The 18491-nt window shown below is 41.6% G+C and overlaps 1 protein-coding gene across 1 annotated transcript in view; it reads left to right on the forward strand.

The window, feature by feature from the left end:
* The window catches only part of mgll (monoglyceride lipase), a 42694-nt gene that overhangs the window by 15953 nt on the left and 8250 nt on the right, over positions 1 to 18491 (forward strand). The window contains exons 3-6 of the mRNA XM_062391574.1: positions 3096 to 3202; positions 6809 to 6945; positions 16279 to 16389; positions 16714 to 16803. Of these exons, the coding sequence (XP_062247558.1) occupies positions 3096 to 3202; positions 6809 to 6945; positions 16279 to 16389; positions 16714 to 16803 (445 nt within the window). The remainder of the gene's footprint in view (positions 1 to 3095; positions 3203 to 6808; positions 6946 to 16278; positions 16390 to 16713; positions 16804 to 18491) is intronic.

Below are 18491 nucleotides of genomic sequence, written 5' to 3' on the forward strand. Positions count from 1 at the left end.
ACACGATTTTATCTTCCCTTGTCAGTTTCACCGTTGAACGTGGAGAATGTGGTATTTAGGCATGGGAGGTTTGTGAGTCAGCATTGCATGAGGGGTATCAGGGTATTGGCGTTGACCTGGGCCTGTGTTTGTTTGGAATAGCTGTGAGTAAGGCCAGAGGGAGGACTGAACTCTCAGTACTGCTCACTGAGTGTTTTAATAAGGTTGGTTATAAGCCGTGTTGTTCCAGCAGCGTGGGAGACGAGTGGGTCTCCAGTTCCCATGAGAGGGTGAGGAGAGATAATGAGTAAGAAAAATGAAAAAAGTCAATTTTTCCTCTACCTGGAACATCAAAAATACTTCAACTTCACACACAATAATGAATATCACCTCTATCCAGACTAGTCATGAGAGTACGGGGAGTCGTGTTGATGATGATGTCACTCTCAGCCTACTAAAACTTCGGAAAGGTCAGGTGTGAGAAATAATACAGAATAGGGGCCGACCAACTCAACATCTCTTCCCACAACACCTCTGTTTAGAAGATGATGGCCTAATAAGCATCATCAACTCTGTGTTATAAAAAGTTAGTTGCACTTATATATTGCACTTAATTGTAGCACTTTGGGGTTTATTGCACTTATTGTAAGTTGCTTTGGATCATAGCTACAGCTAAATGATATGTAATGTAATGTAATCATCAGTTAGCCAATACAAATCATATGATAAAGCCTCTCACAGACTTGTTAATATCAATGTTTATGTTTACCAATAAGCAATTATATGAAAGGTCCTATTTTACAGAATATTGCCGAAAATGCATTTATGTTTACTTTATATTTAAATTATTATGTTTATTTTCTTAATGGATTCTGACATCATAGAAAGTCTTTTAACATACAAGGTGTGAATTTGAATTTGTTCCAAGAAAATGCCTGTTGAGGCTCAGCAGACCTCTCTGAGCAAAGTGCCGCGCTGAGTCCTGAATGCCGTCACTTGTCTGCAGATGCCTGCAGCTGAATGGATTCAGACATCTGCCAAGATTAGATCTCAGCGCAATTAAATCCTTCAAAGTTTCAAAAAAATGCAGACGTTATATCTTGGGTGAATGGCGATAATCTCAGAGAAAGATAGAAAGAACGAAGCACATTCTAGCTCAGTGTAACAGTTTGTGATTCACTGTACAGTCGTCTTTACCATCGGCATGTATGTTACAGAACATTATGTCTGTACAAAGACGCTCTTTCACGCGCGCACGCACACGTACAGGCACACACACACACACACACACGTACAGGCACACACACACACTTAGCCCACAGCGATGGCTTCCTAAAGGGAGGGAAAAGGCGTGAAAGTGGAGCCAGTTGCTAATGAAGCCTGATGAACAGCTACTCTTATGCTGTCCCCCCTCCACCACTATTCACCACCATCCTACCTCACCCTTTCTCTCTCTCTCTCTCTCTCTCTCTCTCTTTCTCTCTCTGGTTCCCTTCTTCTCTGTCCCTGCATACATTTGGACTAATTCTGTGCTTCTGCTGATTGAAGCTCTCACAGGCTCCTCAGCACGGCTGCCAACGAGAGAAAACAACACCGGAGCATTTCAGATCTGCTCCGCTGCAAAATACGCTCAGATAGAAAAACCTGAAAAAAACATCTGGTCTTAGAGCAGCTTGTGCCTATTATTTAACTAAAGGCGAAAATGTTTGGAAACGATGATGTACACTGACAACCCTTAGCTGTTTTGGTCTTTTCGGTCACGATTTAGCCTTCGCTAATTTGTCAGGCTCCTATCACATGACCCCCGTCCGAAAGAAAACAACCAGTATTAGCTCCGTCTTCCAGTGTAGGACGCAACCTGGATAATTAATTACAAGTTTTGCTAGAAGCTGCTCCGTCAAATTCTACATTTTTTACTTGCCGCTTCTCATTTGTAGCCTAGGTCTTTCTGCAACAACAACCAAAAGCTTTCTGTTTACACCAGCATGCCCAGTGGACATGACTGGTCATGTGATATGTGTTTTCAGGGGTCTTCGTATGGATGGGGATTAAAACTGATAAGAAGCCACAGTGCTCTTGTAGTCGTTTTAGTTTGACAATGGTGTTTTTAAACAAGAACATAGTAGTTGGTGCGTAGCCTCAATTGACTATAGGAGTGAATAGTGTGATTGGCTGGTTGTCTTGCCAAGTGTCAGCTGCGATTGGTTCAAGTTTGTCCCACGACGCTATCTGTTTCATACCTTTTTAGACTGTAACACGTGATTTCCTCCCAGGCTATAAGAAAATTATAATAACTACAAATCCCTATTAGTCACAGAATGAACGAACCAGAATTTCAGGATAAAATGTGCTCACCATAGACAATATTGACACACAAAGGGCTCATTATAATCCATAAATAAATATGATTCAATCATGGTTAAACATCCAAATTAATTTCACAGATCTGCATAAACTGTGAAAACCGCCTTGGACGACAATTTGGCTTTACCTTGCTTTGGCACAGCTTAGCCCCAGAGGAGAGAGAGTGACGTAGAGAGACGGCTCTATGAGCAGAGTCGAGTCGAGATAAAGACAAATCTGAGATGCTTCGGTCCATGCAGCTTTCTTTTTTCACTTTATAAATCACCTTTATAGAAACTGAAGATATATCCGCATACCGCATCAATTTTGCTACATATTTGAATAGATCCTCTCATAAAACCAAACTCTAGGTTCCACAGTTTTAGGCCAAAAGAGCTGTTTTCTGTTATGTGTGGGTCACATTGGGATTTTACTGGCTTCCCTCAGTGTGTGTTTTCAGCCGGGCAGGCAGGCTTTTGTTGTAGCAGTCAGACGGACAGATGGATGGAAGCTGCTGTCTCTAAAAAACACAGCCTGTGTTGCTCTCAGTCTCTGTCTTTGTCTATCAACCTTGAAATTATCTTTTTCTTTTAGCATCCCATCTTAATACATGCTGTACCAACACAGCACTTTATCAAGGCAGCACGGCACCACACTCTAATGCAGGACGTTGGCTTTTTGTATGAGAAAAATAAATTTCAAATTTAGGAAACCATGCATTTATGAAATGGTGAATAAACATTTTGTCCATCCCCTCTTCTCCTCCATTTCAGGGCTCTGGTGTTTATTGCCCACGGAGCAGGAGAGCACTGTGGGCCATACGATGAGATCGCACAGAGACTGAAGGAACTGTCCCTGCTGGTGTTTGCACACGACCACGGTGAGTCACAAACACACACCTTGCATCCCATTAATTCATGCATACATTTACACCTACACCCATGGCTGTCCTCGTATAGTCATCAGGGGCTCACACGCTAAATAGCTTGTGCACAAAGAGAGAATGAAAACTCATCATCCCCCTTTCTGTCTGATAACAGAATAATTAGTGTTGGTGGCACATTGTTCCATTGTTCTCCTGCAGCTCCACTCTGTGTAAGTGTGTAGGTGTGTAGGCACAGAACAAGTGAGTATAAAGTTGGTCTGACTGGTTTGAATGGAACGTCTGGCTCTCTTCAGGTTTCAGTGAAAGTACTGGATGAACTGGTTCTGAGCTCAGGCTAAAAAACCTGTCCAGTCTAGTCTATCCCAAGGTGATTGTGTCGTTGAAAGGCAAATCAGCTCGGTGTACTGCAGTGGGTCAGAATGTTTGTCTCACACAACAGATTCCGCCCAGGATCTCTATGTTAAATGAAACATCCGCCGAAAATATTTATGTTCGCTGTAGTCAGGAAATTTGAAATGTGCTGATGAAAAAAAGGCCTCTGTGTTTTGGCCAAAGAAGCAAAACACAAAACTGTTTGGTGAGTAGTAATTAAAGAAACTTGCCAGTGTCTTCCCAGTGAAGCTCAGAGGCGAATCCCTGTCATTGCACTTGGCAGGTTCGAGATACAACAGGAATGTGTGACCGTGCGTCAGTGCCATGCTGGAAAAGAGCAACACGCGTGTTCACTATCACAGATCATCTAGACAAGAGACAGGATGAGAAATCAAAGCAATGAAGCCGCAGCAGGAAGATGAGGGAATATTAGCAGAGCTAGAGATCTCAATGAAAAGCCGGCTGAGATAATGAAACAGGGAGTGAATGAAGAGGACGGCTGAGGCTTGCACACAGAGGAGCAATTTGTTCAGCGACTCGCAGTGAAATGTCACACTGTTAAATGGAAAGTACTGAACTGGAACAAGTCCCTGTACACAGTAGTCCCTCATCTATGTCCCTGAGACACACACACACACACACACACACACACACACACACAGACACACACCGCCGGGGGCAGCTCCAGATAGAGTTCAGCAGTCAAGATCTTTAACTTATTCTTCCCACATCACACTTTCTCTTGTCTCACATATATTTCTTTCTAATTATATGACTTTGAGGTCTTTTTCATTCACAGCCTGCAAAGACTGGAGATTCCTCCCATCGGGCACGACACTGCATCTATTAACCAGTCAAAATCATTTCCAGAACAACGCTCACATTTCTCTGACAAAAAAAAATCAAATTGTAGAGCTGACAGACACCAATCGTTTTCCATTTTGTAGAGTAAAAATGTATGCATGGTAATTAATGAATGTTTTCTTCTCTAGAAATCCAATTTATTATCAGACAAAGGGGAAATATTCATTGTGGATGTGCTTGATACTGTATCAGCGTAATGTGGCCTGGCGATGCACAAATGAATGGAATCTTGACATCTAATCAGATCAGCACTGGCAAAGTCTCAGACCTCATCAGTTGTTGCAAAGATCGTTTTTCCTCACAGCTCTGATTGAATTGGAGAAGCTTGTCCCAGAGCTCATTTGTCAGGAATAATGCTAATATTAGTTTGTTATACTGCACGGTGACACGGACGTGCAAGCATGGCGTCGTTTTTACTCTGATTCAAACCGGGAACGTTTTTCCGTGAGGCGACGTCGCTAACCACTGAATTATCACAAATCCATCCATCATCCATTTCCTGTGTCCTTTGGGGGGGGTTGGGGGAGTTGGAGCAAATCTCAGCTGACACAATGCGAGAGGCGGAGTACGCTCTGAAAGGTCTCCATCGTATCTCATTAACAACATACCATACCGTCCACACTCACATTCACACCTATGGTCAATTTAGAGTCTCCAATCATTTGAGAGTACAGTCTGCACATCTTTGGTCTGTGGGAGGAAGCCAGTCTACCCAGAGAAAACCCACACAGACACAGATAAAGCATGCAAACTCCACAAGACGACACCCTGTCCAAACTGGGATTCAAACCACAATATTATTATCCATCCATCCTTTATCTATACTGCTTCTCATTTGAGAGACGTTGGGGGAACTGGAGCCAATCTCAGGGGACAGGTTTGACAGGTAGTTAGCATATTATAGGACCATTACACAGAGACAAACAACCATATGTATCACTGTGTCGCCAATAATGATAATGATAACAACAACAATAGATTCCTGGTAGATAAGAGTCCATGATCACACTGTAATGGTGTGAATGCATGATATAATGCTCCTTTTTTAACCGCATTCTACTGTATCAACCCAACATGTGTGTAATTGGCAAGTTAACTGGATTTTCATTATCACAGCACTGATGACACTGTTTTCCATCCGCTATCCATCTGTGTTATAATCAACTATGAAATCCAACTGATCCAATTACCAAGAAAGACAGCACCACTTTCATATGAGCTGCAAAGTTCAAATCAATGCACACTATATCCCCCCCACCCCCCTGTCAAATCAATAACACAAACACTTGCGGTGGGAGCTGCACATGTTGTGATGTTTTCAAGCCCTCACGTGCTGTTGGCTCAGCGGTCGCCGTGGCAACCGGCCTCACCTCTCAGCCACTGCTGCAGAGAGCTGGAGGAGGACACACACGTAGATCACAGGTCTATGCAAACACACATTCATCTCATACATATTCATGTGTCTTTCCTCCTCTCCATCTGCCAATCACATTTCTCCCTTCCGTCTTCTCACTCGTCTTTCACTCCTGCCTTCAATTTGTCTTACTCGTTCTTCTCCTTCCTCTCCTCTTCCTGTTCCCCTTCATCCTCTTTTCTCTCCTTCGTCTCCTTCTTCTCTCGCTCATCCAGATGGCTTCTTCTCCTCCTCTGTAAACGGTTTCTTTCTTCCTCATCCGTCCCATAATTTCTCTGTCTTTTTTTACTCTCACTCTCATCGCTGCCTTCTCTCTCAATTTTCCCCCTTCTGATCCCCCTCTCCATCTACTCACATTAATCTTTCCCTCAATTTGTCCTTCCTCTTTTTTTATTCACCTTTCTATAAAGGATACAAATATGAGAAAGATAGAAACCCTTACACACAAGCTGAACAATGCAACAGCCTCTTTAGTCAAGAAAATTGTGGTATTTATGTTTTAATAAAAAATCCATTAGAGCAACACTATGCAAACCTCCCTCTTGACTATAGTTGGCTTCCCCCTCCGGCTGGGATATGTGATTTATTGTCATAAATGCGAGCTGTGGTCTGAGCCTCCCGAGCATACAGCTGCACAAATGTCCATCACAGTTTGGCTAACTTCCCAGCTATACCTCTAATTAAAGTTGACAACTTCACTTACATACCAAACAAGCAAATGTTATCATGTACTTGTCCAATAACAATGACAACATTTCGGCATCTGCCCTCGATCACGCCAACGTGAGAAATATTATCCCACATTCACTCTTGTTCGGTTCCACTCGTTTCCTCTTATTTCCTCTGACAATGTCTTCTTCAGTTTTCCATTTACAGAATGGGGGAATATTCTGCGGGAACAAGCTTTCTCACATCATTTCTTTTTTCTTCTTTCCTCTTTTCTTCCTCAGTTGGTCATGGTCAGAGTGAAGGCGACAGGATGATCATCAAAGACTTCCAGGTTTTCATCAGAGACTCCCTGCAGCACATCGACCAGATGAAGTCCCTCCACCCGGACCTCCCTGTCTTCATCGTGGGTCACTCCATGGTAGGATACTTTCTATGATCTGTTCCAGCAGCTCCAACCATCCCTACAGTGTATTTGTGTTTTGTAGCTAGTGGCAGATGATTTGTCTGTATTCATTGTCTTGTTTTGATTTAATCACACTATTTTTTTCCCAATACTGAAACTCTCATTCTTGTCCAGGTTTCTTTGCGCTTTTGGTTTGGCGTAAAATTGCATTATATGCTTCCATTGCGAAATAACACACCCACACACACATATACACACAAACACACAGCTGCACAACATGAAGGACATTCCATGTCCAAGAGAAGGAATGTAAATAGACAGACCCGTGTTGAAGGTTTTCAGCGGCAGTGTGACTTTCAGATGTAAGAAAGGACACATGCTCTCCTATGAGTCCACAGATATTCAGCCAAGAAAAATGTGCATGCACAGTGTTCGGCTAAGAACTGAATGAAACCTGGATAAAAGGACACATACAATTAACATATACAATTGAATCAGGTTATTTTACTTTGACCAACACTATCCAGCTGGAACTGTAGTTCTTTGTTCGGCTGGCTGCATCACCTGATATATATGCTTTTCTATGATGGATAAATTCCATTGTGTGAATCTGCAGGACATCAGCTCAGCCACAGTTTGCTATGTTTGCTCTTTTCATTAAACTCCTGTTTACCTTTCACACAGTGACACAGATTCTGCTCAGTCCACTGCTCAGTTCCCACAGAGCAGATACACGTTCATTGACTGCAGCTCAAGGGCGACGTGGCTGTATATGTTGACAGAGTAGATAAAGTGTTCTAGCTTTACAGAGACAGTCCAGGAATCCGCTTGATGTTCCACGTCATGTGACCTTCTGCTGACCTTTAGTTCCTTTTATCCTGAATTTCCCTCAAGATATTTTAGGAAATCCATGCATCAAAATATAAATGCAGAATTAGAATGCCTCAACATTTTCTATGTGCAAAAGTTGTATCCAATAAGAATAATGTAGGGCTGCTCTTATGAATATTTTAACTTAGCAAAGATTTTAAAACTAACTGATGGATTAAGGAACGATGAATAAATCTGTCTAATTTTTAGTTGAGCAAAATTAAATCATTAATGCTGGTTTTAATATTATATAATTACATTTGAAAATGGCTTATAACACCACTAAGTGTTTCCAACCATCTTGGACCTTTCAGCGCCAAACGCTTATATAGAGTCAACTGTCTGGAGCCTCTCTTCATCATGACATCTATCTACTGTGTTTTTGAAAAAGTTAATAACCTATAATCAAAGGTGGGCTGGCCCCTTGTGACTGTGAAACTGTAAAGATGCCCTCATGTGCAAATCTGTGCAGAAATGAAACGCCTAATCAATCAAACAAAACAATTCATCTGTATTGGCTCATATATATTACTCCTCTCACTGCACCTGTATATATTCATATGTGCCATATCTGTAAATAATTGACTCTGCTGCTCTGTTATGACGTGCGCTTTTTCAAGTTTAAATACAATATATGACAAAAACTTTCACCTTTAAATATTGTCTCATAAGCACCTTAAATCTAGTACTTCCAACTTCTGGTTAGATGTAAAACTACATATCGTTGTACTTTTACTATGTGCCAATATAATGACAATAAAGTACATCTTATCTAATCTAATCTTAACTACCTCATCCTCATAACGATGAGCTGAGACAGCCACCTGTACCACCTGTGCCAGTGGGGGGGTTAGGGTTAGTCTTGGCACCACCTTTCAAAACTGCAATCTTAAGCCTTTATTTGAATCAGTCAAAAAGTAAAAACCTACGGTTGATGTTACACTTTTATTTTAGAGCCTGATCTCACGTCTGAAACAAATTGGAGACAAAATGTCTGTGTTTGTTCCAGACCGACGCAGATTGAATATTTTCCTTTCAGTCTCCAACCCGTTCAAATAGCAAAGTGTGTTGATCTTAACATGAGGCGTGGTCAGGTGCATTGTTTACACATTGTTATCTTAAGGAAGTAGAAAAACATTTACGCAACCGACCAAGAAGAATTTGTTCTGAACAACCATGATTCATTAAGAGAGGAAGAACAACCCTTTTTTCCCATTAGGCTGAGCTTCCCTGTAATTTCATCAAGGCTTATATCTTATTATCTCTAATCCTTATTTTTCTTTTGGAGTTAACTTGCTATTAACTTCAAAACAGAAATTAAGTCCAGTGTTTTAAATCCAAAGAAACACAGAAATTAACTGTGGGATTCGCATTGAGACAAATTACACAACACTTGGACTCAAAACGCATGGAGGCAGGCCAGGGGACTATTTGTAACTGATCAGTGTATTTCATTTTTCACAGAGGTACTCGCTGCTTTGCTCCAGTGACCCTCAGTGCAGCGAATAGAACACAAACAGTAGTGATGAGTTGAATAATGATTACTCTCTGTGTTTGTGGGTTGACTCAAGAGCTGTCCTATGAACTTTTCTATGATGATCGAGCCGCTCACATTCATTCAAAGTGCCTGAATGTTTGCAGCCGTTTGGGCTGTTTCATATTCAGAGGCGTGTTTTATTGAGACAAATAAACTAAGCGCTCATTTTTGGTTTATAAATAGCCCCTCATGTGTAAGTCACAATTCAGCTTCAAGCAGAGAGCTCAGAGGAGAAATGCAAAATCCTTACAGACCTGCTTCAACATGAGAAGTGTTGTGGAGCCTTGTTATCTCGCAGCACAGCAAATCATTCGGTGGGTGTGGTGGATTTAACAGAAAGAGGTGTTTACAGCAGCATTGTTGGAGAACTACCTATACATGGTTTGAAAATCTCTGCTTTTCTGCTTGATAAGTAAAAGTTTACTGCAAAATTATTTTCTCATTATTTGTCTTGAGTATCTTCATCAAAGTTTTGTATGGTGTGGGTCTTCCATAGTGTTACTAAATCATTTATTAATGCTTTATAACTAAGTTATAACCCATTCATAAGAACATTTTAATGGTCCACGCATCCATACATTTTATTCCACTTACACCGGGCTCAGGTTGTTGAGGCAGCTGGCAAATATGGCTGTTCCAGACATCCTTCTCCCGGCCACGCATCCATACATTTTATTCCACTTACACCGGGCTCAGGTTGTTGAGGCAGCTGGCAAATATGGCTGTTCCAGACATCCTTCTCCCGGCCACGCTTTCCCCTGGGATATGGCCACTGATATGTAGTCCCTCCAGCGATATCTGGGTCTATACCGCTGGGTCTCCTCCCAGTTGGGAGGGCCCGGTAAACCTCCAACAGAAGGCCCCCAGGAGGCATCCTTACTCAATGCCTGAACCACCTCAACTGTCCCCTTTGGGCGTGAAGGAGCAGCTGTTCTAGATAGAATTTGTATTGCCCTATAACTTTTTGTTGGGAATGCAGGATCTGGTGGTTGGTTCTCATTTGTCTACATTTTGTGGTAGGTTGAAAATGCAGCTTGAAAGAATTTGTATCCTCCTTTAAAACTTTTAGTTTTGGGCCGGAACTTAGTTCGATTGCCAAATCGAAAGCTTGTCTTTGTGGCTCAGCTCTGTCTTCACCACAACAGTTCAGACACGGCACTGACCTGCCTGTACGTCTCATGTTCCATCTCAGAGTCCTGAACACTTTCCTGGGTTGATGGGGGAAATCCTTAAGATGTCTTCCTGTAGCTTAACATTAGCTTTATCATAATTGCTCTCTTTCTGATTTATAAAGTGCCTTATAACGTGGGTTAGGGTTAGGGTGTTGTTTGGAAAATAGCTGCAGACCAGAACAACCATTTATGGCTTGGGCGTTCCATGCAGCTGTACTGTGTATTTATGTAAAAGACGGGCTTGTCTTCAAAACAACTCGAAGGTTGCATGAGCACAGACGCAAATCGTTTTGTGTAAACAAAACTGTGGGATCCCAGATGGAGGCTGGAGGTATCTGTTTAAACAGCAGACTGTAAATATTAAGGCACTGCCGTCCCAATTCACAGTGCCACCTTCTTTTCATCCCCTATTTCTGTTTTATCTTTATTCTTTTTAGCTATTTCCCTTTATCTGTGATGCTTCATTAGATGTTACTCCTGTACTAAAATCACAGCTTTACCTGTCTTTCATTATCCATTTTCATTTCCTGTGTTCTCTGTCCTCCACTGAACATTCCTGCCATCCACTTCCCATAGCTGCTTACAGACATGCACTGGACAACACAATCCTCCATATTTTCTCCGGAGGAGGTGCATGTATGAATGCAAATGTCCAAGTGAGATACTCCACAGTTTCTACGGACTTTCTCCGCCTGACCTCCGAGTATCTAGGAGAAGTCGATGTGAAACCAGCAGGGGATCCCCGCTGGTTTCACAGTGAGTAAGTGTGTGTTGGGGGGGGGGGGGGGTTGATGACGCTTCTAACACACAACAGACATAAAAATAAAAAATAAATAAAAAGAAAACATTAGTTAGAAAGCGCCATCATACACGTAGAAGACACCAACGAAGATGTCAGAAGAGTTTGTTGTAGATTTTGGGTTGCTCTTGGCAGCAGAGCTGCTCCACCTCTCACTTGAATAATGTTAGGAGGAGATGTTGCTGCTGGGAACGTTTTTTGCAGAGAACCTCCCGCTGTGTTGTGCATGTGTGCAAGTCAAACTGCGGGTCAAGGCCAATTCTCCGTAATTTACCGGGAGGTCATGTCGGAAAATGCCTCATTTGTTTTGATTTAGAGTAATTTCCTCCCATTTTGTTTTCCTTTGCTCTTGCTTACTTTTCTTTTCATCTCCTTTCCTGGCATTACCTTTTCTTGGAAACAGACCTAGAGTTTGGGAAACCCAACCCGAAGCGAGTGCTATGTTTTCACATTACCCAGATTCCCAGTGTTGTGACTGCTCATCCTGTTTCTTCAGACTGTTCCTCTGCTCCTCCGCTCCTCTGCTTGTGTGAATATCTGTGGTCTGAGGAAAGTGCAAATAGCTCAAAGACAATAGAAACCACCTGTGGATACAGTAGTGTGCAGAGGCCCTGCTCCAATGATAATATCCTGAGGAGGCTCCGACGCTGTACGCCTTCAAGAAACATCCGCCTCTAACCGTCACCTGCAGCACTGCCAGTAGTTTCTCTAATCAAACTTATTAGTAACTAGTCTCAAGAGAATCCCTGAGCGAGTCGGATCGTTGATGACATTTCTGACACATGACAGATGCAAAATGGAAAAAAACTTAAAAGTAACAAAGATGGACAACGTGAGTGCACCCCAAATCAAGTGAAGCCAAATCATTGTGATTACCCCGTGGTGGCTGGCTGCAGTATAAGTCATCAACCTCCTCCATAAACCTCCCCCATGTTAGTGGATTGGTCCTGGACGTTTCTCTAATAGACAGGAATTGATATCACACTGCATTTTAAAGTGTTCATGTTTCCAGCAGGTTTAGCTTTTTTAAATATTCTTTTGATGCTTTAAAAACGTCATGATTGACAGCTGAGACTGACTTGTGCATATCGGTGGGACTCTGATACCATGATCCATAATCATAAAAAGGTGGAACCCGTTTTCAGTGTATATTAACTTCATTGTTGTACAACAGGAGGAAGTGGAGACGGTAATGTTTGCTTTTACTTTGAAAGTGTTGTAGCCTCATTTGTATTTAGTTAATAATTTCCCAAACTTTCGCATTTGTCTAAGGGAAGTAGAGATGCGAAAATAATTCAGATTTACAAATAAACTAACTGCTATCCTCTGTGTTGGACCACACTGTCTCACAGTTTTCTCTGCACCTTATATCGTTCAGCAGTTATGGGGGAAGTAGGACAGTGTTGTATCAGCTCATGGGAATGCAGACAAAAGCCTCCAGTTCTGGCTCCTTCCCACTCTTCCCCATTTCTCTTCTTCTTCATGAGCATTTCTGGCCCAGGCTTATTTTTCCTACTCACTCAGTGAAAGAGTTTTATGTAACGGTTATTTACCCTTATTCAGCTTTTTAACCATCTCTCTCTCTGTGTCTGTTCCTCATTCAGTTTCATTTTACTCTGAGCCATACTTCACTTTGATTTAAACTATTATATTTGTATTTTTTCCATTTTTACTGAATTGTTTGATCTTGTTCTGCATCAATTGGGTTTGTGTATTGACTTTAACTGCTATTCTATAGAACCATTCATTTCTGACTAATGATTTATAATCCATGATACAGATAAAAAAAATTCTGGATAGTTAACGCCCTCGTTGATTGAGATAAAACTTCACAGACATATTTTCTAATGCTCCATATCACCTAGCCTTATTTCTTAGTTCATATAATGTCTATTTATCCGCTGTATGATCTTTATAATGTGTGTATTTGAGCCATTTTAAAGTGAGCCATTTTACATAATATTCATATCCTCACAAGTCTCAAGACCAATTTTTTACATTGATGAACCTAACGTGTGGCGCAGTAATTCACTCTCAGCACTACTGTTTTGGCGGATTCACACAGAAAGTAGATAAGCCCGTCTTGTTGTTTTGAACCTAAGTAAAAGTTAGAGGTACTTGTACTTTACTCGATAACTACCATTTACATAACTCACAATCCTCTGTACATCTTTAATATTTACATCATACCACTACAGGAAATGTTGTACTTTGTATTTCACCACACATCTTTGAAGGAGGCTATGTTTTTGTCTGTGTTTGTTGGACAGTTAATTAGCAGCAGTTGATCCAAGATAGACCCCATTAAATTTAGTTACAGATCCAGGATTCCTCCTCCCTTTCATTGACATTGCAAGATAGGACATTTGCATGGATTTTTAAGAGAATAATTCATGTATCTTCAAGAAGGAAATAAAATGAATCAGGTACATTTAGGACACTGATATTTATGAGTATGTACACCAAGTGGACCTTGGTGGAGGAATACACTCTTCTGAGTGCTGTCCCAGTTACTTTTGTGTGACTCATCTGATAATCCAACCAGCTGTCAGAGTGCCCGGCCTTTTTGCCTTCTGCTGTCATACAGAAATCCATGTGTTCATCGTCACATTCCAACTGTCTTTGAACTCCACTTCTCTCATGGTTCCGTTCGATACAGATTAACCTTTTTTTATGTACTTTCTTTCTGTGTATTTGCTGTGTGGACATTGTGAATGAGAACCAGAGCTGGATTCGATGTCAGTATTTTAGCTCCTCGGGCGCTGTATGACAGTTGGAGTCTGCCCTGCAGCGTACAATGCCAGCATTCATCCTCTCAACCCAAGTTCAGAGAGACAGAGTGTAAGAAGGCCTCTAATGAGCTCCGTAAAGAGCTTCTCTGTTCCAATCCTCCTTCTGTCTCAACACTCTGCTCCATTCACCATTCACGCTTATCTCTCTCTATCATTCCACAAAACCAGTCTGTGTAATGTGTATGACCTGCAATGGGCTTTTGCACCATATTGCACTCTGACATCTCTGCTATATTTAACCAGGAATGAAGTGAGGCGACCAACCACTTTGGCCCGCTAACATCGCCCACAGCAAATTGCCAGCAACATTTCCGTGGTCGCATGTCACAGTGTTTGCACGTGGTTGTTTCAGGGTCAGCACGTCCTGAAACTTGCATCATGAGTCGGAATCGAGCTGGCAACCACCTCTCCCAAATCTGTGTACCTATGTTTGTGTATGCAAGCAGCAATGTGCCAGTCGGTTCTCATGTCTTTAGAAAGCGATTTTTTTCGCATGGGAAATGTTTTGTGTTTCTCTGCTTAGTGGCTCTTTTCATGCACCAGGCCTCCCATTGGCCCCAGTCTAATGAATATTCACACAAGTGACAAAGAACGCTCACATAAGCAACGTGGTAGCCAATTAGTTTCCAGCGAGAGAGAGAGATTTACCCGTGTGCGTGTGTATGCGTGCGTGTGTGTGTGTGTGTTTGCACCTGCACAGACACTTGCACTTGTCGCAGACGAGAAGAGAAACCACAGTTAACCGTGGCAAATTGATTTATGTCTTGGCCCGTCACACTGCAGCTAGTCATCATGGCCTTACATCATGGGAATGAAATAGCAATCACAAATGTCGCCACGGGTGCCAAGGTGTGGCCTTAGCACCACTGCTGGTTGCAGCTGCGCAGGACACCCTGCCCCCTGAGAGCTGTTCACGTTCCTCTCCCAGTCCTCTGCCAGTCCCTGTAGAGCGACAGCGACAAAGGAAGAGGGTGGGAACTCGGGCCCCCGTCTAAACAAAAGACTGATTGTTTTATGTTTTTCTTGACCCCTGAGTCGTTTTCCCACTGTGCCGTGCATCGGGACCTCTCACCTACTTTGCTAAGACCACTCCAGTTAGATGAGAGAAAACCCTCATTAGACTATTCCACCTATTCATAGCACCTTTTTAATCCTTTAGTATCTCTTTACCTAGTAATTCTCCATCATCAATCTGCACTGGAATCTGTATTCAATATCTCCCTTTAAGCTTAAAAAAAGTAAAAAATCTAACAAATGTTCTCACTTCAAGCGGCTCTTCTAAGTGTCACCTCATTCCTGTGTTCTTTTTCTGACCCATAAAACATCACTAAACCAAGTTGCATGGTAATCTGTCCAGTAGATTTGGAATAATCCTGCTCACTAGTGGGAGGCTCCCTGCACGTTAAAACATGGAACTGATTTATTCGCAACACTCGTTCACACAATAAACCAATCAAAAGGCTGGGCAGGTCACATGACTCTGTTGTTACCAGGGCCAGGTGATATGAACACCTGCCAACAGTTTGTGACCTAGATCCACCGTAAGAAAATCTCCATTCCTTTAATAGTAAATCTAGTTTCTGTTTATTGGGATATTAACAAATCCAGACACTTTCATTATTCTTCCTATAATATATATTATTTTATGTTGCTATTTGTAGTGCTTGCACAAGCCTGGTGCATCCAACACACCTTTATGCTCCACCTTTTAGCATACTGATCATTCACTAGGTGTAAACCTAATTTCTGATATGAGCTACAGTGAAAGTCAAATACACGTTTTTGCAGCACATGGTAAAGAATGTTTGGGTTGTCTTTTAGCACATTTGCATATATTTGCACTGCATCCATTTGTATATACTAATTGGCACAGAAATCCAAATCTGTGTATGTGTTTTATTGAGATTGTCTGTAGTATGTGTGTTTTATAGACTCAGCAGCTTCCTCTCACATCAAACCTGTACTTTGTCTTTGATGGCAACCAAATACCTTTTTTGCATTTTAACTCAAGACCCCTGCACTGAAAATCCAGTCGCTTGAGAGTTGACTTAACATGCAACATTTTTTGGAACGACGCTGTCTTTAAAGAAAAGATCATTCAAATAACTGAAACTCAACCTTTAAATCGATGCCCAGTGTACTAACAAACATACTATATTCTGTGTTTCCCCCCCTCAGGGTGGTGCTATCTCCATCCTGACGGCCTGTGAGAGGCCCAATGATTTTGCTGGAGTGGCTCTGATAGCGCCGATGGTCCAGATGAACCCAGACTCAGCCACACCCTTCAAGGTATCACATCCTTCTTTTCCTCTCCTCTCTCCATCCTAACTATACCAGGAGTCGGTCATCTTTCTCCACCCCAGGCCTTCAGCGGGAGGGGAGAAAAATACTGTCAGCTTCTGTTTTGTACGTTTCCCACAGCAAGAATCAGTGTGTACCCGAAAGAGGCACACAAGGAGAAGTGTTGATGTGTAACTCAAACATTTACATTCTCACATAAGCCCTTGGATAATTTCAGGAAATGTCCGGACTTCAGAGTCTGAAAGCAGCTATAGAAACATTCTTCTGAGAGGTGCTGATAAGTTGAATGTTTTGTGTTTTTGCTGTTTAAAGGTTTTTCTGGCAAAGGTCCTGAACCACTTGCTTCCCAGCCTCGAACTGGGCAACTTCGAGTCTAAATGGATCTCACGGGACAAGACGAAGGTGAGTCACAGTTGTTGATGCTGCTGTGCTCTTGGGTGGCTGAGCTGTATTGTTGTCTGTAATCGAAGGATCAGGTTTTGTCGGCAGCAGAAAATAGAATTTACAAGGTCTGTTGTGTTTTATTTGTTGTGAGCGTAATGCAACCTCATTTTTTGATGTGCCCCTGGAGGAGAGGGCATCCTGTGACAGATACTTTGAATGCTTTCCAGACCTCAAGGGTTTTGTTCTCTGGCCAAGTACACGGATGTGTGCGTGTGTGTGAGGAGGGGATTGTATTGTGTTATTTATAATTAAAGAAACAGGTGTAATTGCTGTGTATTCAGTGTGTATTTGGTTGTGTCTGTATATTCATTAGGTTCTTGCACCCATATTTATTGTTCTTGCACCCATATTTATCGTTCTTGCACCCATATTTATAGTATAACCGCATGTTTGTGACTGTAAACATGTTGTGTGTTTTTTGTTCCGCTGTGGTTGTGTGTGAACTTACTTAATAACCTAAACACTGTAACAATGGGATCCCACATCCTGCTACCTGCAGTGTGTTGAAGGAAACGGTGTCATTAGTCCTCCCAGGTACAATAATAAACAAAATAGATTAATTTGATAAGATAAAAGTCATTGTAGTTGAAAAGGATTGACATGCAACATGGTCAAAGTAAAGCTGGCTTTTACTTAACTCAACAGTGGGTAATAGTGACCACCCACTCTTAGAACAGCTCTGGTTCCAGAAGTGAATTTCCCATCCATTTCTCTATTTCAGTAAATCTTTTTAAAAAGAGTCTAAAGTCTGGAACCAGGGCGAAGAGGCTCAAGAGGAATCGTGACCATAAAACATTTGATTCTGAGCAAAGAAATGTTGGAAAATGGAAACAATTTATAGGTACAAGACTGTTTGCATAATTATTTTATGAGTGAAGGAACTCTGAATCCCCAAAACCATTGTGAATGATCCATTTCCAACTATCATTTTTGCTTCTTTTAAAATTTTGCATTAGTTTTGTGATTTTCACCCCCTTGGACTCCCTGTCTGATGGCAGCATGTTAGAAATCCAGATTGCTTCGTTATGTAACTCTGAACCATCCAATCATAGTAGATACAAAATCTAAATAGGGTTTTCGAGGAAATATGAATAAAATAAACATTTTCATGGTAACAGCCGCTTTTACACCTGAGGATTGTGGGTAGAGTAGTACTTCTCCTTGAACTGCAGCTGATATCATATGGACTTGTGACTTCGACAGGAGCACATAAGATTGTTTCCCAATTGCATAGCTTTTGGTAGATCTACATTAGATGGTTACAACAATATGGCTGATAATCAAATTGAATTAATTATTCCTTCCACAAGCACACCGTTGATTTTGTTTTGAATTACTGAATGTTACCAGGATGTTACATTGTTTCATTTACATTGTAAGTCCACCAAACGAGAAAACATTTCCTGTGGTTTGTCTATATTCAAAATCTGAGCTATCTTTTAAGTTTAAAGTTGGCTTGATAAAAAGTTCCATTTAGTCCGTGATGTGTTGCTGTGTCAGTTGGGAAGGAAGTCGTGGTGTCACCGTCTCCTCCAAGCTGCAAAACAGGTCGTGTTGTGTTACAGCTCAGGTCTCTGTCATTCATTATTCAAAGCGACACTGCTTCTGTTGAGGAGGACCATCCACTGTGTTTACATACGGCATGA

The sequence above is a fragment of the Platichthys flesus genome, chromosome 7, assembly GCF_949316205.1.
Source record: "Platichthys flesus chromosome 7, fPlaFle2.1, whole genome shotgun sequence".
Classification (NCBI taxonomy): Eukaryota; Metazoa; Chordata; class Actinopteri; order Pleuronectiformes; family Pleuronectidae; genus Platichthys; species Platichthys flesus.